The sequence below is a fragment of the Miniopterus natalensis genome, chromosome 19, assembly GCF_054644295.1.
Source record: "Miniopterus natalensis isolate mMinNat1 chromosome 19, mMinNat1.hap1, whole genome shotgun sequence".
NCBI classification, from domain to species: domain Eukaryota; kingdom Metazoa; phylum Chordata; class Mammalia; order Chiroptera; family Miniopteridae; genus Miniopterus; species Miniopterus natalensis.
Window position 1 is genome coordinate 18489523 of NC_142099.1, and position 25383 is coordinate 18514905.

Here is a 25383-nt window from a genome sequence, read left to right on the forward strand (position 1 = left end):
TAATTATTCTCTGCAAACTGCCTAGCACCTGTCTTGGTATATGTTCCAGCACTTGCTGAGCAAACTGCTTGTGTTTAACAGGTGTGAACTGCTATGACACCAACAGAGCTGTTCATGGAAGCCCTGGAATCACATACGTCCCAAGGAGGACTATAGGTGATGAAAGATCTTCATACCCAGAGTGAGAAGGGGGTAAAAAGATGAGGGACATGGGCCAATGTGGGTCAGGTCCTCCAGGATAAACAATCCTTTCAGGTTAGTTTAGGAAGCACAGTTGATCACACAACACACTTTTAAAGATGGCTTTTAGGGTGGCCCTAATATCCTAGTGTCATGCACATATGTACCCACCCTGTTGGATCTTGTTTTTAATCACACGTCACCTTAGTCGTCCAACTGAGGTATCTGCAAAGATGCCACTAAGCACCGACCTAAGTAATCATCAGAATAAGAAGAGCTATAATTGGCGATTATGTGCTAGCCAATTCACTGTTTCTAAATTTCCCCACAGTCAAAAGGAAACCTTGGCTCAGAGAAGTTAAGGAACTGGATAGCAATCACCCACAGGTAGAGCTCAAAATAGGGTTTGTCTTGATACAAAGTCCAAGCTCTTCTCTTTCCATAACATTCTGTTGCCTCAAAAAAAATCAGGGTTTTTTTGAGGCTGAAACAATTGCCCTCTACCTACCTAAATGCATGGTACAAAATCCATGTGCCTTGTTAGCATGAATGTCCCATAATCCCAAATACCTCATCACTGCCTCTCTTCTCGCTAACAGGAGATGAGTAAAGCCAGGGAGTAGATAGTCAAAGCACAATTATGGGGAAGTAAGGGGGGCTGTGTCTCGTGATTAATATTAGTGGCACAATGAATGTCACCAGAACAAAGATGAAGGTCGTTATTCTATCTACAACCCAGCTAACGTGAGGACTTAAACATTAACAGTAATTTGTAGCCAAGCATTTCAACTTATCCAAAAGGGTGGGAATGTACAAATTCACAGGTTAGCTCTGTAAAGGTCTAATTTATTTATTTTAAGGTGGAGAAAATGACACACAAGAATGTGACCAACTTGCTACAGACTATATGCTTCTGAAAGCTGTATAAGCATAAAAAAACAGGTCTCACTGGCCTTAGTTTTATACACGAATTCATTCATACATCGACTTATTCAAGAACTTATCCTGAGTACCTACTGTGTATCCGATGCCAGGGGACAAAACCATCTGTACCTAGGACGGTGCTGTGTCCATAGCAGTCACCCAGAGGTTGTGGGTTGAAAGCATTTATTGATTACAGATCACAGGAGCAGAAATGAGGGCACTGGTCTCTGGACCCACGAATTCCAATCTATTGCTCTAACACCTACAAGATTCATCATTCCATGTACGTAGCTGGCCTCTGTGCTTCCAAGGAGCACCGAAATGCACAGATTACTAATGGATTGCAAACGTAAGGATGTCATTTCATCAACACTAAATGGGTTACATTTTCATTTCACTGAGTGCCTTCTTGCCTCTGAAGCGCGGGCCGGGAAACGGGAGCACGGCGCTGACCTCCCCGCGCTCATTACCCGCTCCTGCCCCGGCGCGCGGCCTAATCAGCTCTTACAGCTCCGATCTCGTTAGAGGGACTCTGGGCTCCCGCCCGGGGCCCTGGGGCCCTGCCTAATATACTGCAGGGAACAACCTCCTCCCTGGACTTGAGAATCACGAGGGGTCTGGCTCTCAACCAGGTAACCCGCTTCTTCTCTGGATGCGGGACCGCTCGCCCCAACCGCAGGAGCAACGCTACATGCCTGCCTTGCAGCCTCACCGCCGCTCAGAGCGGGAGAGAGCTGCCCTGCCTCACCCTGTACAGGAGCGCGAAGGGCATTTATTGTCGGGTGTCTGCAGAAGTCCTCAAAGAAAAAGTCGGCAAAAGACAATGGATTTTTATTGCTTAAAATATTGATTTTTTTTCCCCCTCAAGTTCTAAAAATGGCTTCACTGGGTGTGACCACAGAATGCAAAGAGGAAGCGGTGGGAGGTGTAGAGGAGGGATATGAACCGTGAGCAGCAACATCCCATGAGAAAAGGTACAACCATTGCTTCCGAAGGAGTCGTGAGAAACGCCTTAGGAAGTTCCAGAGGGATGTCCGGCCATAGTCATAGTGGCTACTTGTAAGAATGACCTGAAAAGCAACAGGATGGCAGGGAAGGCATTGAGCAGATGAGTGAGGGAGGTAAGTGCAGGGGGCAGGGGCGCCATAGGTCTCATCCTTCCCCCCCCCCCCCATCCTCCAACGTGGTGCTGCAAGTCCAGCCCTGCGAGTGTAAGGACCTCTGCCGCGTGCAGACGGGGCACAGCGTCCGCTCTGTTGCCCGGGTCCCAGCTGCGAGCAACGCCAGTTTGCATTAAGCTCTGTGCGACGACTCCTATCAGTCGTGACCCTGAGCCAGCGTGATGGGTGCCAGGATTCATTTGTAAGCAGGGTTAGAGCCCATCTCAAAGAGGTGCGCTCACCAAATGAAGGTGACACCTGCTTACCCCATCCCCAGTCCCCTTCTGCCCGCCCAGCCCTGCTCCCTGCATTCCCCAGATTCATTCCCTAGAGGCAGAAGGCAACAGAAACAGACTTAGGAGTGGTGGTGACCGTGGGCATCCAAATGACAGAGGCTTGAAGGAAATGACACCTGGGCTAAGGCAGAATGCACAGGGACCACAAGCCACGTGTTTCTAAAAGGAGAAACCCAAGGCTCAGCAGCAGTATGTGGTCTGCCAGAGACTATGCAACGAGGCTGGGATGGGGAAGGAGAGAGGACTGGCCTGAGCGTGGACATCTGGTCACCTTACTCTGTCCATGACAGCCGTACTGTCCAGGTTTCACTTTCATCATCTGTGAAATATAGGCTTGGGCTAAATGACCTTTAAAATACTTTCCAGTTTTAACATTCTAAGACCTTGTCGCTCCAAGTGTGTCCATGGCCCAGCAGAGTGAGTGTGAGAGTGTGTGTGTGTGTGTGTGTGTGTGTGTGTGTGTAGAGAGCGAGCGAGCACCACCTATAACTTGTTAGAAATGAGACATTTTGGTGCCTACCCCAGAAGGACTTAAAAATACTCTGTATTTTAATATATCCCCAGGTGATTTGCATGCACATTAAAGTTTTACAAGCATGGTGCTAGAACATTTTATCACAGGTGTATAGAGAATCGTAAGTCCTAACCTGAGAATTATAAAATAAAGCAAAAACAAATGCCAGGCTAAATGAGCTCTCCTCTTGAAGAAAGAATCACTATTGCCCATTAAGAGGCCTGACACTGTGCTGAAATTTGTCATCAAATTAAACCCCACATACAGCAGGCACCTCACGCCCTAGACGTCACTGCTGCAGTCCTCATGGCTATTCTTGACATATCTCAAGTGGATTACCTGAGGGTTTTGGGTCTTATTGCATTTGGTTAAGTGTCTATTAGAAAGGTGTTTAGACATTTCAAAGTATTACAAGGAGTATCGACTGGTAGTTTTAGGCAGACCTCCCTCCCTGGGTGTGCTGGGAGATAGTAATGTGACTATATGTCCGTGGTGACAGTGTTCAACTACGCTGGGGTCAGTTAAACAATAATGAATCATTTCTCTCTTTCTCATATATAGCCCTAGGCAGCATGCTATTTACATGAAAATGGGCATATTTGGTCCCTGCAGTTAAGGAATTAAAAATTATAGGAGGGTTTCTAAACATCAGTACTATTGACAATCTGGACCTGACAGTTTTTTGTTGTGGGGACTGCCCTGTGCACTGGGAGAGGTTTAGCGGCATCCCCGGCCTGTACCCGCTAGATGCCTATAGCAGTCGTCACTCAGTGTGGCAACCAGAATGTTTCCAGAGATTGCCAAGCATTCCTTGGCGGAAGGGGGAACAGAATCACCCCAGGTGGAGAACCACGGGGTTAGAAAACACGAGTGTGAACAACTGCAAAAGTGCAAGGAAGACATCTCTGGGGAAGTGACTGGAAAGAGCCACAACACAAATACAGAGCGATTATATTAATGGGGGAAATAAACACAGGGGTATTCATGGTGCACGCAAGTTGAGGGCTGGTGGAGGCAGGATGAAGGGAGACACATGACTCAGAAAGGAGAAGCCAAGGGGAACAGAGACAAGCTCTACTTCTGGCAAACACCTCTTACTGAAGAGCAGAGGCGCTCATCACAGGCTGTTTCTCAGCCACAGACATCATTAACGGAGAGGAAATAACATAAGAGACAAAGGAAAGAGTTCAAGGGTATCAGACAAGAAGGGCTGTTCCGGCACAAAAACGTCACTTTGAAGTATTAATTCTCAGAGGAAGGTCTACTGCACATAGGCTCATAAAATCTACAGCTGAACTGGGAGTTAGATTCACCTACTCCAATGCCATCATTCCACACACGGCCCAGACAGGTAAATGCACTTGTCCAAGGTCACAGGTACCCGGACGCAGAACTGGAACACAAACCTTCAAGGTCTGGGAAGGCTCAGGGCCAGGGTTAACTGTCCTTGGTTACCCAGCACCCAGAGGTGGGCCTACAGAAAACTGAGGACCAGTGACAGCTGTGCAGTCAAGTTGAACCCGGTTCTCCTCCAGCCTAGTATTCTTTCCACCTACCACTGCTCGCTGCGATTTCTGAGGATTTTTAGAGTGTGGAAAGTCTGCTAATGAAATGCTAACTAAAACAGCATCCAGGGTATTGGAAAACATAAAATGTAAATCTGTGGGTCTTAGAATAGAAAATTATAAGATAGAGTTTAGAATGAGGTTAAGGTACCTCACTGAAGGGAGGAAGGGGGTGCCTTCCAGGGTACCAGTGGCAGGGACCAGAACCCTCCAGAAGCCAGAAGGGAACTATGATACAGCAGTCACTTCTCTATCCCGTCACCACCAGCCACCTGAAAAAGCTCCAGAACCCAGCCCATGTCAACTCTCCCAGAAGAGGGGGGAGCCAAGGAAGAAGAGAGATGCCCCACCTGAGCCAACATATTCCATCACCTTAAAGCTCCTAAATTTGGTTTATGTTCAAGGTCAACTTCAGAGCCGGTAGATTGAGATTGGAGAATTTCCCTGCTCCAGAAAAACTCCCTGCTTGCTGCTGCTGGAGATCACTCATCATGGGACAAAGTTTCTTAGACCACCAGAGACAGAAAGGCTTAAATAACACTGTGGTTGAGGAAATACACTGGCGGAGTCCACATTCACCTCCAGTCAATCCATCGAACAGCGTTAATTATGTCAGGTCCTTCCCAGTTTGGGTGGTGGGCCCCAGGCGAAGCCATTGAGGAGTCGGTCTCTGGCTGCTGACAAGGGGAAGGGAGGGAAAGCACAGAAAGAAGAGGCTGGGGGTCCAGATATATTTAGAACACTTGGTCATTTTGCTGAGCCAACAGGGCTCCCTCTTCTCCTGGGCTGGGACAAATAGCGGTGTCCCGGAGTGGTTTTGTCATGCTAATGCGCTCAGACAGCTCAGCTTCACAAGATTTAGAGGAGGTTTTTGTGAGTTTGTTTGCGCCAAGCTGAGCTTTCTTAGAAAGCTTTCATTAATCAGGATATAACTGAGCAGAAGGGGCATTTGGGAGCCACCTGATTAAAGGCAGGGGAGAAGGTGCAGTCTGGGTGGAGTCCAAGTGCGGAGCAGGAAGAGGCATCTTTTGGGTGCCAAGCACTGTGCCAGCTTCCCTACAGCAGTGGTTTCCTGCAATCTTAGGAGAAAAGTATTATCTCTGCTATGCAGACGAGGCATCCTATGCTTGGGGCTTGGAAGGAAACTTGGCTGTGGTCACTGCAGGGATAAGTGGTGGGTTCTCTGACACCGGAGTTGACGCTCTTTCCACTCCACCAGGCAGAAAAGCTGGGAAGAAAGGACAATCCCCTGAAAACCCTTCCAGCGTGAGTTATCAACAGAGCTCAGGGTTTAGTGGACCTCAGCAGAGGAGGGCTCCTGCATTTATTCTGTGACTGTTTATTGAGCATCTGCCACGAGCCGAGCATTGTTCTGGGTGCTAACAAAGACAAGGGCTCTGACGAGAGCCACAGAAAAATAGTACCACCTATGAGTGAGCTTACCATCTAGCTGGGAGGGAAAATACACACAGTTGTGCTCCTTGAAGTCATAGAGGCAGAGAGTCCTCAGCACAGGGCCCGGCACAAAGAGCGCAGAGGCGGTGGGGACGCTCCTCTCCCCTGGACGCATGCTTCCCTGGGTAAGGAGCCTCCACGAGGTGAGCACTGCCTGCCTCTGCCCTTGCACCCGCGAGGGGAGAGGGGAAAGCCACCTGCGCGATGACTATGGGAAAAAGGCCCGAGCTGGCAGGGTTCACGCAGCTCCTTCCACTCCCTGCTGTACGTTTTTGGTTTCTACAGGCCTGAGGAAAGCGCGCCCTCCACTCTCCTCTGGACTCTGCAGGGCTTGGGTGGGGCAGCTCTACTTCCCAGGGAGCCTGATGTTTGAACAGAACCTTAGGCAAGCCTTCTGACCTTAGCTAAGCCATGTCTCCCAGCGGGGTTTTATCAGTATTAAAGGCGATATCTGCATCTCCGACTTTCTCCTGTCTCTGCCTCTCGATTGGTTTTGAACTTGGGTGAAGAAGAGGGGTGACATTCATTGGGTCCGCTCAACCCCAACCATAAGTATGTCACAAATGGCACCTGGGGGCAAAATCAAAGCCTAGCTGTGGGCTCGACTGTCACGCTTGGCTGAATGATGTCACCCAACAGGTTAGTTTGTATCAGTGTCATTACAGCTCACATGAGTGTAGTGGCTTCCACCTGCCAAGTCCGTATGAATAAATGAGCCAATTTACTAGATCCCCTCGTGTGTCCAGGGGACAGTATGAGTGTCCACCAGTAAAATAACAGCCACAGGGGACTGTTACACCATTATACCATGAACCTTAGCTCTAATGGTTATGTAGATAGGCTCTGAGGACAGCTCCCTTTGGTCACATTTATTCTGTAGTTGTTGTTTGGGGCAATAAAAATAATAATTACACATTGCCAGCAAATTTACAAGGCAAGGTGTTCAGCATGTGGCTCAGTGGCCAAATTGCTGTTGTCTTTTTTTAAATTATGCTTGTACTGACCGTGGTGATTCCATGATAAGCAAACCCAGGAAAAGAAATAAAAGAATAAAAAAATTAATGAATAAATTACAGCCAAGGCAGAACTAAAAGACGGAGTTAAGTCCAGTTCATGTGCTTGACATTCAGAAATCAGACCCCTGTCCTGTTATTTTGGAGCACCCCAGGACTTGGCATTACTTTAGAGTACCAGCCAATATATAATATAAAAATAGAAAAGAAAAATACAGAAGACTGTTAAGTGGCAACTACATTCAAATAGTGCTTTACACATCACTGTCACTCTTCATGTCCAAGATTTTATATAAAAGACAGGGGAAAACAAGAGCATCCAGCAGTGAGATTGAGTCTACTTTCCTTCAGAAAGACTCTGGTTAAAAAAAAAAAAAAAAAAATGCAAAAGTTATACCATATAACAAAAAGCACTTTTGCTCTACCTGGAGGTCATTATTTAATCTAGCAATTTCCTGACTTCTATAAGGACAATGAAATTGGGGGGACTGTAATTTAAGCCCTATGTCTCACCAGGCTTTCACCCACTGACAATGAGAACATGCGTGGAAAAAATCAGGATTTTTTGAGCCAGGAGAAAGGAGGGAGGAAATATAGAGAGAAAGGCTGAGTTTCAAGATCACAACTTATTTAAAGTGATTTTGACTCATGAGGGGAGGAGGAAAGGTTGAACTTCACCAGACAGATATGGTCAGCACCTTCCCTTCCAAATGAAACACAAGTCCCCCTGGCCTTCTGCACGCCCCCCATGGCCACCTGAACTCCTCAAATAGCTGCCCTGCTCCCGAGCTCGGAGTAATCACCTCCGCACAGAACCTGGGAGAACGTAAAGCTGCCAGGCGGCCCTGTGATTTACGCGGTGACCTGAAGATGAAGGCGGTTTTTGCATTTTTATTGGGAAAAGCCCATTAACTGGACACTTTACATTTCCCTCAAAAATCTCCCTCTAGGACGGGCATTTCCAAGTTTTTGTCAATGTCCAGTCTTAGGGAGAACATTAACTTCCATCACCACCACCATAATCATCCATCCACACTGTAATGGGGGGATTATAGGGAGGTCAGCTTTGCTATATTGGGGTGCAGGGACATTATTCCAGGCTAGGCCATCATTCCCTGCTGGAGGGGGGGGTGCAAATTACTCAGGAGCGGGACTGTGAAGCAGTCAAGGGCCCAAGAAGTCAGCATATAAGAGCGTCTACTAAGAAGGAAGGAAATTCTTAATGTTTCCAAATCGCTCATTTACTTAAGATGCCCAAATGTCACTCGCTCATTCAAGTAATACCTTCACAACTTAACTTTACCACCTAAAATTTTAGTCACGTGCATGTTTTGAAATTAAAATTTTACATCAACTTGCTGCTTAACTTGAATCTCAGAAAAAAATAAATCAATGAAATTAAGAGTTTGATATGCGTATTATTTTCTAAACCACATATTTTCTAATATATGTTTATCCTGTTTATAAAATGTAGCCTGACACCAATGCTAATTTCTTCGTTTTGATAATCCATTACATTTGGGGAAGCTGAGTGAAGGGCACAGGGGCATTCTCTGCACTGTTTCTGCAACTTTTCTGTAGGCTTAATGTTATTTCAAAATAATAAGTTACCATTGATTGGGCAAGGCTGACATTGAACAAGGACTCACAGGTAAATGAAATACCAAGTTTCTTTGACTCTAGGTTTTGCTAGAACTTTATCAAGTCCCTGTGGAAATTAGGGTTATTACATGTTCCCACCGACTGTAACTGGTGGCTGATGAGGTCATGAGAAATTCTGAAACGTACTTTCGTTACCAGGTGGCTGGACTACCTATGAAGAGTACGTAAGGCTGAGGCCAAAAAGAATCAGGAGCTGATCGTGGAGCCCAACGATCTGGTGTTATCTCTGAACTGGTTTAACCCACTAGGTAACAGCCCCGATGCTTTAGGGGCAATCTGACCCAATTTGGAGGTGCCAAGGTTTTCAGATGCTTAGAAAAGTTATTAGCGATCTCTCATCGCATAAGAGGAATCCATACAGAGTATGAGGAGATTCCAGCTCTTTCCCACAAAGACATTTTAGAAAAAAATTTCCCAGTAGGTATGCCATAGCATACTGGTATTCGCCTCCAACCCTCGGGGTAACTGGTGGGATCTGCTATAAACCACAGTCCCTAAACCCATCACCTCCAGCCATGAGAAGCGAAGTAATTTACCCCAGGGAGACACAGAGAGATCGGCCATGAACCAGCGCCTTCAATCCTCAAACCTCTGAGCCTCTAAGCACCTAATCCCCAGGAGTCATAGTCCGGGGCCAAGATTTGAGAAACTCAGTATTCACTAGATTCCTTTAACCTGCAATCTTAGGAAAAAATCAGCTTTCAGTTCTGTTCCTCTGGAGGTAAATGAAGGTGAAAATGCCTTGGATTTAGAGTCTGTCTTAAAGTAGCTCAAACCCTTCCAAGTGGCTCCAGAACAATAACCATCCCCCTTGCCTTTAATCTCAAGACCCCTGGGAAATAAGCCAAAGTTGCTTTAAATGTCATAGTCTTTCAATCGGTGTCCCCTGTGACCTTTCAGAAACAACAACAGTGTGCCTTTCAGGCTTACTGCATATCCAAGATCCTGAAGAAAGTGGCCAAAGAAAAGTACCTCTGAAAGCACCTTTAGGCAACACATTTCAGGGATTCTTTATCAATGACATTTACTCCCTGACTTCTAGAAATTCCCCACATGGCTGAAGGGGAGTGGGTGCTAAACACAGCACATCTAATAGGTATCGTGTGTGTGTGTGTGTGTGTGTGTGTGTGTGTGTGTGTGTGTGTGTCTAAAGCTCTGCCCTCCTAATAGGTATCGTGTGTGTGTGTGTGTGTGTGTGTCTAAAGCTCTGCCCTCCTAACAGGTATCGTGTGTGTGTGTGTGTGTGTGTGTGTGTGTGTGTGTCTAAAGCTCTGCCCTCCAACAGAACCACAGGATAGGCATTAAAATTCAGTAATAAAAACAGAGCTAGAGTAGGAGGAGACCTGGAACATTCATTCATTCATTCATTCATTCACTCATTCATTCATTCTGTTTATTCATCACGTGCTGACTATTGGATATGCACCAGCCATGAGGCTCATTGACTAGAACAGTGATTTTCAATCGGTGTGCAGCAAGAATTTCTGAAACATGCAATACCTGACTATTTAGAGGCAGAATTCTTGGTTCTGTGAAGACGGGCTTGTGTATTTTTTATCTCTGTTTATATCCCAAGAGCCTACTATTATGACCAGCACTTAGCAACTACTCAAAAAGTGTTAGCAGAGAAAGAAGACACCTATTATAGGATGAAAAATTTTGGCAAATCTCATGAAAACGCATTCTTAAAACAGTTCTCATTTCTGAGAAACAAAGTACAATATATAGAGTACTTTATCTTTCATGCCTAACAAAATGATTTATTGCGACAATGAGGCATTTTGACCATATCTACATAAAGCAAGTACAGACATTCAGTTGGACAAACAAAAATCACTCAATTAGAAAAATAAACTTTGAGCACCTCCTCTCTTTCAGGTACTGAACTTGGCTTCAAAAAGCTAGGCAAGTTGCCAAGAACAATTTAAAACTATTTGGGTATTAGCTGTAGCTCTACACACTGGGAAGTTTCTTTTTTAAAAAATATGTTTTTGTTGATTTTAGAGAGAAAGAGGGAGAGGGAGAGAGAGAAACAGCCCTCAGCTGCCTCCTGCACGCCCCCTACTGGGGATCGAGCCAGCAACCCCGACTCGTGCCCTGACCACAAATGGAACCAGCACGTTTCCTTACAAGTGCTTCCCTGTGCAGCACAGGAGCCAGCAGCCACATGTGGCTACCAAGCGCTTGAAATGTGGCTAGTCAAACGGAGATGCACCGTAAGTGTAAAAGACACACTGGATGTCGAAGACTTAGAACAAAAGAATTTAAAATGTCTCATTAATAACTGTATATTGATTACATATTGAAATAATACTATTTTGAATATATTGGGTTAAAAATATATTACTGAATTTTATAAAGTACTGGCACTTGGAAATGAAAAGGTAAGAATGAATGTGGAAGTAGGTCGACAAGTTTGGGACTTGAGGCTGTGGGGAAATTATGCCTGCTGGTCTCAATTTTAAAGGTAAAAGTATGAGGCGAGGCCTTATGCAAAGTGTAACAGCTTGACTATTTCTCGACTCCGCATCCTTTCGCCCAGTTTGGTTTTCATGCCTTCAGCTTCCTTAGGCTAGAGCTCATCATTTATCCCCAAATCTCAGAACCCCCATTCTTACCAACTAAATCCCACTATCCTTTAATCTCAACATAGACCATTTTCTCTGGAAAGAATTTCCTATGATCCTGTCTGATTTAGTGGCTCATTATTTAATAACTAAGGATCTAGTTCTTAATTCAGCCATTCCGTGCACCACGGTGGGGTAGTGCAGTGGCTAAGATTATAGGCTCTGTAGATAATTTCAATGCTATTTAAATTATCTCGAGCAAACAAAGAAGGAAAATTTGAAAATTATTTGTAGCAAGTAAGTGTAAAATTAATACCAAATCCTGACAAAGATACACACAAAAATTATATATATATAAGGGTGACCTCACATGGAAATACTGATGCAAAATATCATTAATAAAAAAACAGAATCCAACATTATACTACAGAAATAATTCAACATTTACCAAGTCAGGGTTGTTTCAGGAATGCAAAGTTCAATATTAGAAAATCTACTTCTGTAATTATCCTTTTAATAAATCTAAATATATATATAAGTATTGAAAAATATTTTCAATTAAAATAATAATTGTGGTAAGAAAAAACATGAAATTCTTCTTTAACTGGACAATTTTTATCTATTTTAACCCAAAATCTATTCTGGTAATGTCAAGACAGCAGGTTTGTTACCATTAAAGTCAGGAAAAGACAAGAATTCACATTATCACATTCTTCGCTGACATGGTACTGGAGCTACTACTAGTGTAATTAGACAAGAGAATGAAATTAGCAGTATCAAAACCTGAGGGGAAGATATAAAGTGATCGGTTCTCGCATATGGTATGTCTATATAACTAAAATACCCAGGAGCACCAACTGAAACACGGCTAGAGCTAGAGAACGCAGTATGCAGTGGGCTGAAAATGCACACAAACATCAATAGCGTTCATATACACAAACGGTAATCATTTAGAATATATGCAGAAAAAGAATATACTCCTTCTACAGAAACACAAAAAAATAAAATACCTAAAGGTAAGTCTAGCAAGAAATATACAAACACTATATGAGGGAAAAGAAAAATACCTTTAAAATCCTCCTAAAGGGCAGACAAACTCAGTATCATAAGAATGAAATTCTTCCTTAATTTAAAATTTTAACAGGATTGGAAACAAAGACACCACTAGTTTTTGTTATTCTAATTTTTTGTTGTTGATTTTTTGCTTGTTGCTTTTTATTTGTTTTTTAGAGCTAGACAAGCTTCTTTGAAAGTTTGTGTGAAAAAAAAATGACTAGAAGACCTCAGAAAAAGAACAGTAGCAAAGAGTGACTAGCCCTAGCAAATATTAAAACTATAGAGCTTCAATAAATGAAACAATACAAACAGGCACATGAATCAATATAAATAGTAACAGAATGACATGAATGGATTTCAAAAATGTAACACTGACAGGAGGTATACGTGTTATTAAAATTTGTGTTTGTTTTTCTCTGGTCAATCTGTCTTTTATTACAGGGAGGCCACGGCCAAGAACCCAGAGGGTAGAGGGAAAATTATTTTTTCTCCCTGCAGAGCAACAGGCTCCACCATGTAGCCTAAGAGTGTCATGGGCTAGGCCTTCGAAGCTTGGGTACGCGATTCTAGGATGTTTGCACACGGATGAAATCGCCTAAGGACACATTTCTCAGAACATATCCCCATCGTTAAGCGAGGCAGGATTGTACATAGGAATTGTACTCTAATTGATAAAGCTTTTCCCCCACGGGGAACCTGCAAATAATGCGGATACTGCTATAGATACACAGTAGAATTGAACAACTAAATAAGTAGGGGAAGGCAGTGGGAACAATATTTCTCACCGTCGGAGTGAGTAGAGCAACGGGAAGAAGCTAGTATGATCCATGGGTTAAATAATAAATCAGATAATGATAATTAGGTAATGATAATTAGATAACAGATTAGAGCTGGAGACATCAGTATGAGCTCATGCTTAGCTTACCCTATATACAGATGGCTGCATATAGAAATATTTCTAGATATGTATATGAGTTTGTACACACACATATATTTCTTTGCTCTGTAGGCTGAGAGAGCCTAGAAACACCACCTCCCCTATCTGGTTTCTAATACAATTCTTCAAAGAAAACAATCAGGGCTCCTTGGAGAAAAAGCTGATTCTAGGACCCGGGCGGGCAATATACAAAACGAGCCTGGGGCGGCCTGTCCTGACCCCGAAAGGAACACAGTGCTCAAAAAACAAAACCCACACTGATGAGGGTCGGTCAGAGACCCAGAGGCAACTGAAAGAGCCCCCATCAGCCAAAGCTGGAGCAGAGTGAGCAAACACAACCCATGAAGTGGTATTGGATTAAACCCGAAGTTAAAGTAAATATTCATGAGTCCATATGATATAAATAAACGATTAAATAAAGTAATGGGGGATCAAAGGCAATTCTCTCATGCAGAGCAATTCAATGGAAGTTGCGTAGATCCTTTTTTGAAAGGGGGACCTTAACTCCCCATTCCTTTGGTATGGACTATGCATGACGCTGTCCTTCAAGGAGTACAGGGGGACAAAGGGACAAAGAGCGACCGGAGTTAGGAGCTGACCGGGACCCCTCAAGGGTGTCCAGGGCATCAGAAACAAGTCTGAGGAGCCGTCACAGCCAAGAGGAGCCCCTAAGGCGAGGTGACCACCAGTCAACTAGATGGGATACTGGATGGGATCTTGGAATAACAACAAAAGGATATTAGGTAAAAACTAAGGTGATCTGAACACAAAGTATGGGCTTCAGTTATTCATCGTGTTGGTTCTCTAATTGCAACAAATGTATCGTACTAATGTAAGATTTTTTAATGGGGGAAGCTGGGTTTGGGGATGTGGGAACTCTCTGTACTATCTCTGTGATTTTTTTCTGTAAATCTAAAACTGTTATAAAAAATATTTTTTAAAAAAAAGCAAAAATCCAGTAACTGCCAGAAGGTTTGAAGTCCCTCTCCTTTCCCTTCCCTTCCCATCCTCTCCCGTTTCCACCACACACAACACCATCCTTTATTTTGCGTTTCTTGCTTCCTTGCTTTTCATAAAAATGTTGCCCTTGAACAATATCTTGTTATTTTGAATTTTATATAAACGAAATTGTACTGTATGCGTTTTTCAGCTAGTAGCTTATTCTCATTTCACATGACAGAGGGTGAGATGTATCCATGCTGGCGCAGGGGGCGGCAGCTCATTTATTTTCACAGCTGGATGGGACTTCACTGGATGACTGTAACACCATGTACATGTCCAGTCCCTGTTAATGGACATTAGGTTGCTTCCAGGTTTTGCCACAAATATCCTTGTGTATACGTGTAAGAATTCCGGTAAAATAAACATCTAGAGGCAGAACTGCTGGGTCGTAAGGCATGCACGTTTTCAACCTTATTTACAATGCCAAACTGTTTTTAAAAAGTCGTCAGGTCAATTTAGATCACCATTGGCAACAGTTTCCTTTTTCCAAATTTTGTTCCTTGGAAAATCCAGGAATCAATAGAGGCACTTCGTTTTTTCTCATAGTTCTAAATCGTATGTGATTAAAGTATAAAATAATGACTGTTTCACATTTGTAATAAAAATATGGTGATAGATGCCAAATTGTGGTGCATGAGAAACTACCGTAGGCCTTAACTTGTCCAGGGAGATTAACTTGCTCAATATAGTGATTTTTCTGCCATCTGTGTGCATATATTTGAACTTGGTGTAAAGGGGAAGAAATAAAGACTTGGCATTTTCCTGCTGAAAAGGTGCCAAGTTCTGTTCTTATGAACTGGCCTTAATCTGAGATTGGTTTAATTACATTCCTAAAAAGAAGGGAAGGGGGGAAGGCAGGGAGGGAGAGAAAGAAGGAGGGAGGTATAAGCTCTATAAAACAAGACCTCAATCTTTCCTCCAAAGATGAATAAAGAAATTAAGCTTATATTTCATTTTTCCTTGAAAAACTCCAATGACTTGAATTTAAGCCATATCAGTACATCTAGAAGAGCATTTGAAATTCATCACCCTCGCATTCAAAATTCCTTTGATGTAAGAAATTGACATTTCTGGAGAGAAACGGTAAAATAATAACACTGTGAATTAGTGCATTCTGCTAGTGTGAGTTATTTAAGTGCTGAAGACCCTGCCTGAAGATTGCTGCCACTCCTCCTCCCATGTCTTGCATGGGGCTGGCACTCTATACAAATCTGTTTGCTGTTCACCTAGGCAGCTCACTGCAGTGGAGACCAAAGGAGGGAAAAGAAATTTTAAAGTTTTTTCAAGCGGGGAGATGGAGATGGGTGTGAAAAAAATGTCAGGGTGCTTCCTGTTAAGCAAAAGCTCACCAATAAGTAAAACTATGTCCATTATTACATTTGACGCCAATCAGAAAGCTCTGTAACTGCTACTCAGCAGCTGCGCTGGCCTCTGACAGTGGATTCTAAGCACAAGACCACCTAATTCCAAGGTCAGTGGCCTTGGGAAAGGAGCTGGAACCACAGCAACTTCTAGAAGGCTCCCACTTCACAGTGGAGCATTCACCCTGGATTCCCAGTTTGCATTTCCATGGAGCCCTTCTAGGAAGAGCACGGGACATGTCAGCTTCACCCACATGGAGCCCACTTTGTACATCACAACTGTGGGTGCCAACACACCATGGAACATGGCTACCCAAACCTGGAAAATGCAAATAAAATAAGAATTCCCCAATACTTAGGTAAATATTTCTCAATGACGCTCACCCAATTCTGCATTAAGGTTTGTGTGACAAATCACTCAGTGGGCAAGGATATTCAAGAGGTTTTACACAGAACCCAAAAGGACTCCTCCATCCAAACTAGGTGAGCATGATTTCCCTGTTCTAACCTTGCCAGGGCTCCTTTTATCCAATCATGAAAAAGAAGAGATTTTTAAGGCAATTAAGGCATATGAAATAGTAGCTAAGAGAAAGTCTTAAATGCTGTATTGACCTGAGTTTGAGCGACAGATCCATCAGTTGTCAGGTATGTGACCCTAAGTTATTCAACTTCTCTGATCCTTCCTTTTCTGCCCTCTTAGAATAAGTGCAAAGCCAGCTGACACCAGATCTGTCTTCAAAGCCTATTCTTTTAACCACCACACTGGACTGCTCCAGACACTTGAAACAGCACCTTGCATGGGGGAACTCATTGCACCTCTGCAGGCTGGTTGGTGCATCTCCAGGAGGCCCTTCTTCCATCGAAAACCATGACAGCTGGAGCTAAACTCCAAGGCACGAGAGCAACAGCTTTCCTCACTATGTTTACACATGGGCAAGCTCAGTAGTTGGGTCTGAAACAGGGGAGTATCCTTTTCAAGTAGTAATGAGACTGACAAGTATGTCCTGGCCCAGCACAGAAAATCACACTTGAGTGTGGAAGCCATACTGCAGGTTGACCAGTTGTCTCCCAATCAAACGCGGCTCCAAAATAGAGAATGTTTGCTGTTTTGGAAGCTGGTTGACATATGAAATTTTAATTGATTAACTTGACAAACTTTTTACATTCTCCTGAGAGAGTCAGAAGGTTTATTATGTACCTGAATATCTTAAAGGAGAAATGACAGTTCTTTGATGATGTAGAGAGTTTCACAACACTGCTGAAACAGAGGTTTAGGTTGCCTTGTACTTAGAGCTGCCGGACAAGCACCATAAAGGCTCAGCCACGGCACAATCAGTATTTGTGGGAAGCACAGCAGTTTAAAGATGGCCTGCCTTGACTAAAAACATTCAAATTCAAAACATTTTAAAATGATACAGCCAAACAAAACACAACTGAAAGCCACATAGGCCCCTTGTACTACAATTTGCAAACCTTAACTCAGACAACAGGAGATTCCACCCCCCCCCACCCCCCACCCCGGATTATCTTACCAGCAAAAACGGCACCCACGATGGCTGAGACGGCCTCTGGGAGTCGGGCTGGACTGCTTTCTGCCCGATTATAAGTGGAGAACCATGCCCCACTCTACAGAGCCAGGTGCAAACCTCTCCACCCCCCTACCACAGGCTGATCTCCATCCTTGCCGTACACGCGCTGTTCCCACATTCACTCCCACCACCGTCCTTTACCATCTGTTTTCCATGATGTCACATGGCTTCACCTATCCCAGGCCAAGTCGAATCTAATCTACCTTTCATTCTGATCATCTGTGTTCTGTTATTTTAATCCACACAAAGAGCACAAAGTGGAACGGACTAAGATTGTCTTGGGAGGGCAGGGAAGGCTTCATAGAGAGGTTACATGGGTGCAGGGTTTAGAAGAATGGATGACTGACTGCCAAGGGGAGAAGTCAGGAAGAGCATTCTAAGCAGAGGGAACAGCATGTGCAAAGTCTTGAAAGAGTCCTGAAAGACCACAGCAGGAAGGCAAGGATAAGAGGTTGGAGAAGCTGGCTGCAGTTGGAAGGAGAAGACCCTTGTTTGCCTCACTAAAGTGACAGAACTTGATCCTGGAGACAAAAGGAAGCCAAAGGATCATATTTTGGTCAAGGGCCCTAGTCAAGCTCATGTCTTCATGGAGTCTGATCTTATCATGCAAGTATCTCCTTCCTCAACCTTCCTATACCACGCAATCAGGTGTTACTCTTACAGCTCTTACAGCATCTCAGTCTGTGCTTCCATTGAATGGAGAACACCTGAAGCTGGGAGTCTTTTCTTTTTTTAACTTCTATATCCTAATAGTGCCCAGCCAGTACATGCTCAATAAATTCCCAGGATTGACTAATTCAGACTTTTTCCAGAGGATAAATAAAGCAAACTAGGTTCCAGAGATAAGAGTAGGGAAATCTCCAAATCAAATTCACCACAAGCCCTTACTATTGGCTACAAGTGGCAGGATCCAGGACCACGAACGTTAACTTCAAAAGCAACTACACTTCAGTCCATGAACTTGGACTCCTCTCCCTTCCTACCCAGCTCCATTCCACCATCCAAGCTAAGATTCACTCCAACTCCCCCTAGGAATACTGGGCCAAAAGGAACAGGTACCAGCTCATCTCTGGTTCTGAACACGCCCCATGGACTGCGAGGGTGGCGGACAATCAATGCATTTAGCAAGTGCATCTGGCTCTGAAGTGAGAGAGAGAGCCTGTTCCTGTGCGTAAATGCCAAGTTGCAGGAGGTTACCATAGCAACCCCAGCAGGGTGCTGCAGTGGGCAGCTTTGCACAGAGGTGCAGAAAACCCATTCTCTAACATCTGGGCTTTTGCTGTGCACTCTGGATCCTCGTAGGCACATCCTGGCTTTAGGCCCTAGCTTTGGGATTCTGCAAAAAAGGAAGTGGAATTTTGAATGTTTGCTAGTCTAATCTTCCCTTTCTCATGTCCCTCTTCAGCACAGTAAACACTGCATGTGGAGCCCCAAACAGGCTCTTTAGAAACACAGAGCTCCCTATACTCCTTCGTATGGACTATGATGAACAGATTGTACTTGCTTATCAGCAGGACTTCGGCACGAAATTTGCATCCACTGAAAAACCAGCAATTGCACACTGTAATGAGCAGCGTATCCACAATGTCCCCTTTCCCAGGCAGCCCCCAGTTCCTACATTATTAGTACATTTTTAATGCAAAAATAAATAATGCCATCAAGAGCGTAGGTTGTTCTTAATGGGGTTGCATGAGCTGCACTCCAGGAGCTGTAAGCCAACTTTTCAAAGGCCAGGCAATTTCGGAAAATGCTTTTCCATAGGGGTGGGAAGTGGGGATTTACTCAGCCACTTCCTGATGTGTTCACGGTGAAGATATCTCTTGTGAAGAAAGAACACGAAAAGGTGATAGATAACGGTCCACTGGTGGCGCTAACCTACACGTGGCCATCAGGGGGCCATGTCCCTGCAAAGGGAGCTCTAGTTGGTGGGGCATTAAGTAGCTAAAACGGTCTCCTAGACATTTGCATTATTTGCTCTTGAATCTAGAGGCTCACTTGTGGTTATCTCTGAATTCTCTCCTGGGCAAAATAAGAATGATTTACGGAGTCACTAAAGAAATGGATTGCATTATAGGCGTCCCCAGCAGGGTGAGGTACACCTGCGCGTGGAAAAGTGCGGGAAATTGTGGTTAACAAAGTCATGCACCTGTGGGGCTTTGCAAGGTGCAGGAGCAGGACCACAACACATGTGCAACTTGGTCGTGAAAAGGGGGGGGATTAGAAGTGAGGTAGAGTTCCTAGTACCTGAAGGAGTTTCATGGCCTACAAAAATTAAAACGGGAGTACCAAGAGCGATTTGTAAACAGACAAACAAAGGAAGGAAGGAAGAGGCTCCTGCCCAGGGAGGTGAGGTGTGCAGGAATGCCTAGCCTAGCTAAGGGGTCCTGGGGAACAAAGAGGAGGCCAGTGCCAATGGAGTTCAGCTGGATGACTTCTCCACCCAGGGAATTGTGAGGTGACATGGAGATGTGCACGTGGCTGAATGAGGGGTCTGTTAGGTGTGTAGGCAGGAAGGTCGGACTGGCCAGGATGGACACCAGGGGGACGAGAAACTTGAGTGTTCTGAAGGAAGGCCAGAGAGAGTGTCAGTAACCTGGTGACAGACAAGGAGCTCTCAGTAAGTGAGGCGGAGAGATCCAGCCAGTGCAACGTGGCCTGCACATGCCTGGCAAGGTGACAAGGGGATACCTGTTTCCCTGCTGTGGGTGGAGTGGGTGTCCTGGGGGCGTGAAGCAAAGGACTGAGCATGTGGCCAGGGAGCAAGGAGAAGGGCTTATGGGAGCTGCGCTGGTACAGGGCACAGTGCTGGCGACGTGCTCCTGGACGAACGCTGGGAGGTCGGGGCTGGGAGAGGTTCCCAGCGACTCTGGCAACCTGTTCCTTTGAGGCAGGGCAGCCGCGGGAGGTTGAGGGCCCAGCACCCAGGCCCCAGCACCCAGCCAGGTAGGGTGTGGGAAGGAGTCAGGTGCACCGAGGCGCTAGCCTGCAAGTGGGTGTGGAGAGCCGCGTGGAATGGGGCGGATCCAGCGAGGCAGGAGTGGGGGAGGGGAGGTCGCCGGCCAGTGGGTGTGTAGAGCGAGCCAAGGTGGGGGGTGGGGGCGCCGGGCCGGCGCCTCTGACCGCCTCGACCTCCCCGGGGACTCACCCAGCACGAAGTAGGGCAGCTCCGTGTTCTCCAGGTCGTCCACCACGACCATCTCCCCGGGGAAGTCGTTGCGCACCGAGAAGAGGAGCTTGGGCTCGGAGGCCGAGGGGCTGTGCATGATGCTCAGGTCGTTCTCGCGCAGGAAGGGCAGCGCCGACACCGTGATGCTCTTGAGCTTGCACTCCAGCTCCTTGGAGGGGTCCGCGTCGCCCGCGGCCGCGGCCAGCACCGCCGCCGGCCCCCAGCAGCAGGCGAGCAGGGCGCAGAGCCCGGCAAAAGCCATCTTGAGCCCGGGCGCCTTCCTCCCAGCGCCGCGAAGGTGGGGGAGGCAGCGAGCGGGGAGGGAGCGAGCGGGCGCGCGCGGGAGGCGGGGGCGGGGGCGGGGGCGGGCGGGGAGGGGACGTGCGGCCCGGGAGCCCGGGGTCCCCGCGCCGGGCGCAGCTCGCGGGGCGCGGGGCTGGAGCGCGGACGCCTGGAGAGCCCGCGGTCTTTGTTTCTCGGAGCCGCTCATCTGGGGAAGGGAAAGGGAGGGGGTCGCCGAGGAGAGGACGGGCGGGATGGACGTCGGGAGGAAAGAGGAAGCGAGCGGGGGTTCCAGGGAATCCGTCGGGTCAGCCCCCGGCGGGCTGCCCCTTTCCCCTCCTCGGCCCCCCAGGAGGAGCTCACTCTTGGCATTAACTACCCGCGAGCATTTTTAGAAATGGGTCTTTGCGAAGCCAAACCTTCCCTCGCCCATCATCATTCCGATGGCTTGGGAAGGGCACGCACATGCACACACCTTACAAGGTGCTTATTGGGGGGGGGGGGGGGGGGTCTAGATGCAAATTCACTCCAGTTATTTTGTGGACATAGGTGGTCCCATTCTTGTCTTTTTTAAACCACGCGTTGGACTTGTCTATTGGATAAGCCGGTGCTGGGATAAATACACTGTGTTTTTTACTCAACACTAACTTTGCAGGAATAGTTAAAGAAAATGTTAGTTATATAGCTAGAGATGGATCGAGAGGTAGATAGGAGCAGCAAAGAGCAAAGCCAACCTACTGCGCGCAGTTAGGAGACCTGAACTTTCATTTGCAGCTTCTCTCTGCCTCTATTTCATTTCTGTTATAAATGTTACCTGTGGTAACTAATATAAAGATGCTTGGGGAATGCTGGAAGAAATGTTGAGCCTTTCATTTTAGAGAATCCAGTAAAGTGAACAGAGCTGGAAGAAAAGGAGACAAAGTAACATTTCGAAGCACCCTTAACAAACAGAAAAGGAATAAAAGAATATCCTTGGATATGGGCCAGGCCCAGCTCAGTCAAGAGTAGAATGGGGCAGATAAAAACAATAACAACAAAAATGCATGTGAGTTTTGTTTTCATTAGTGCTGGTTAGTATTGCCTTAAAGTGATGACTGGATGCAATAAACAGTAGTAGAAAATGACACTTGTGTGTGCTGGCGTCTGATCTTTAACTAAACTTTCTCTCAGGTGATAACCAACAACTTCCGTGAAAGGTATGCCCCTCCACCATCATTGATTCGATGCTGGTTTAAATACTAGGTGATATAAGACTGTCATGGGTAATTCCTACCCTTAGGAATTTAATGCACCACCCTCTTCAAAGAGGACTCCCATCTTAGAAACAATTTCACTATTATTCTGCCTGGTGTCAATTTATTGCCATATGTGAATGCATGTCCTAAAAAAAAAAGCTTTGTCATATATTTCACAAAGTTACTCTAGTTGATGGATGGAAATAGAGAAAATGAGCCATATTTACCACACACACAAAAAAAGAAAAAATCTTATTGCAAGTCTGAATCTGATGTATTACCATGTAGCACTGCAAACTCCTGCAAAGCAGATTTATCAGCTAATGACCTTTCTAAAACTCTTCCTCATCTTCATTGCTCCCCTAGGAGGTAGTGAGGTAGAGAAAGAACTCCATGATATATTTTTGCTACTCTCACTAGCATAAAAAGCAGTATTAAACTTAGTTATACAGGGTTTATCATTGAAAAATTAGTGTGAATGCCAGGAAAACACACTTATTCTTAGAATGTGAGAAATGGTGGGAAACTACCTACCAGATCACCTATTAATCCAGCCTCTAATTTAACAGATGAAGAAATTGAGGCCAGTGATAATTAGGAATTAGGTGATTTACCCAAGATCAATCTGCTAAGAAGGGGTGGAGACCACAAGAATTTTTTTATTTTTATTTTTTTACTTAGTGCTCTTTCCACTCATGGTTATGGTACATCTAGGAGCATCTATGAATAACCATTGGATTTTGCGGGTCATAGTAACTCGTTTAGTAAACATATGCATACCTACCATATGCTGGGCATTAAGCTAGGCATGGACAGATACTAGGGGGGAAAAAACACTCCTCTGCTTTTGAGTAGCATGTAATCAATTATTTTGAAATCTTTCTAATTTTCTGAAGTGTCCTGAGTCATTTTAGAAAACCCAAGTGAACCATTTGGTGTTGCTTTTCTGATAAATCAATATCTAGTATTCTATGCTTATCTATGGTTATTTTACATGCATTCTTATTGACATTTACAAGAAAAATAGTACATGTATAAAATGGCCATTTTAAAATGTACATGTAGTTGGAAATAGTTGGACATCAGCATCTAAGCCTTTATAGACCTCTTTATGGAATGGCTGAGCAAGAAAACTGCAAATTAAAAAAAAGATAGCATTTTGCCTGAGCACCGGATTCCTGTAAACTTGGATACAATGTCACATGGCCTCCTTTCAGGGAATTAAATACCTGGAGATGGGGGAGAGGTTGAAGTTCACAGAAACCAACCCATCTGTATAGTGTAATGTTCTATGCTTAAATGGGACTGGGAGAAATTTGTATGTGTTTCAGTCGTTACATTTATGGATAGCCAACCTGATGTAGTGAAACCACAGATCTGGATTAAAGTCTCCCTAATTTCTTATTTGGAAATGAACCTGGACCATTCTTATCTTCAGTGTCCTCATCAATAAAAGGGGGCCAGTGATCTCTGCCCATCCCATAGACTAGAGATAATATAAGTGCAAGTGTTTATATTCACTAAGACACTATAAAATATCAGGTTCTGTTATCCCCAATCCTGACTTTTCTCCTGAGATCCATCTTCCTATATTCAAGTATCAATGGCTTGCTCCGTGACTCATAATAGCTTCCACGTGCTTCCCCTGCTATTAACCCATTCTTCACGCAGCTACCAGGCTGATCTTTATGAAATCTTGCTTTCATCATGCCATTCTAAAGTAGCCCCCTACGGGAACAAGTCCAAGCAAGGGTTAGACACTTAAAAACTCTTCCAAATCTCATACCACTTATTCTCTTAGATTTATTACTTACTATACTCTTCTTCCCAGCTCCCCACAACAACACACATACGCACCCCAATCAAATTAAAGCCCGTGTTCCATGTTCACTCTGCCCATGCATTTTGTCCACCTGGAATGCACCGCTCTGTGCTCTCCAGATTGTCCCATCTCCAAAGACCAGCACCCAGCTCATCTATGCAGTGAGACCTTCCACCCTTTTCTCAAAGCTCCTCTCATGGAAGGCTTACACACACACCATCTTGAGAGGCCAAGGGCCATTTCCTGACACTGTATTCAATATTTTTAATGGCAAAACAGAAACAATAGTGCATTCTTTTTAGAATAGAGGTGAGGAGGAAATGAGATTACGTATAAAGGACCTGACACATTTGAGGCGTTTAGTTGGTGTTCAGCATGGTAGCGTTTGCCATTGTCCCCCCTTATCAATTACTTTAGGAAGAATGTAGTCTTCAGAATCTTCTTCGTGAGACTTTGTTCCCACATAGTAGCCAAAAGCAAATCAAGTGATTTGCACTTGTAGCTGTATATCCAGGATAAACGATTGCATGTGAACATTTATAGCAGGTTTACTCACAGTAGCCAAAAAATGGAAACAATCCCAACATGCATCAATTGGAGAGTAAATTTATGTTGCATAGTTATGTAACAAAATACTACATAGCAATAAAAAATAAACATGTAACTACATGGATGAATCTCACAGACATAATGATAAATGAAAAATCAGGTACGATAAGGGTAAAAGGGTATAGTCTAAGATCCTATATTGATGAAATTCAAGAAGCAGTAACATGAATCTCTGAAGATGAAAATCAGAATAGTGGTTATCACTGGGGGAGAGAGATTCTGACTAAGAAGGGCGGGGTGAGCTTCTTGGAGTGCTGGAAATGTGGGTGGTGTTCACATGGACACACATATAGGCAACATTCATCAGACTGTACACTTGTGGCATTTGTTAATGTACACTATACCATCTTAGGGGTTTTTTTTGGATTTTTTTTTACAGAGCTTAGGATTCCATAAGAGAAGGAAGTACAGGCAAGTTTTTTTCTTTTTTCAGATTGTTTTCTTGTCTCCGAACTCCACTCCCTTTCCTTCCCCCTTAGAGATCTTGGAAATTTTAACTTTCTTTCCATTGAAATTGGTAACAATTTGTTCAACTACTCCTTCCCTTTACTCACTCTTTTCTCCAATTTTATGAGAGTCTCAGCACCTAATGTCTTATCCCCTGGGTCAAGTTCAGGGAGCCTCTGTCACTTAGAAGCGAAGCACAGGAGTAAATAACTCAGCAGTTGGACAGCAACAGATGTAGGCAGTCGCTGGTTCACTTGGATATTTCATCCAATAGGATATTTTCTCCAATAGGTCCCTCTGGGACCACCGCTCTCTGACACATTTTGTAGCTTAGGCAAACAATACCTGCAGGATAGAGAAGGACGGTCACATCTGCATAAGATCCAGAGGAGGGAACATAGGTGAGCGTGATGGGTGGTTGGAACTAAGGTTGAGTATGTGAAGGATGGTTCATCTAGAACATCTGGTCCCTTAATGCTTTTTATTTTTAAATACATTTTTATTGATTTCAGAGAAAGGAATGGAGAGAGAGAGAGAGAGA

At 44.7% G+C, this 25383-nt stretch overlaps 1 protein-coding gene across 2 annotated transcripts in view; it reads right to left on the minus strand.

Annotated features, from left to right (window-relative positions):
* Positions 1 to 20713, minus strand: part of ASTN1 (astrotactin 1) — a 237910-nt gene extending 217197 nt beyond the window's left edge. For both annotated transcript variants that reach the window (XM_016205049.2, XM_016205048.2), the window contains exon 1: positions 20427 to 20713. In XM_016205049.2, the coding sequence (XP_016060535.2) occupies positions 20427 to 20709 (283 nt within the window). In that variant the 5' untranslated portion in view covers positions 20710 to 20713. The remainder of the gene's footprint in view (positions 1 to 20426) is intronic.
* Between the last annotated feature and the right edge of the window lie 4670 nt (positions 20714 to 25383).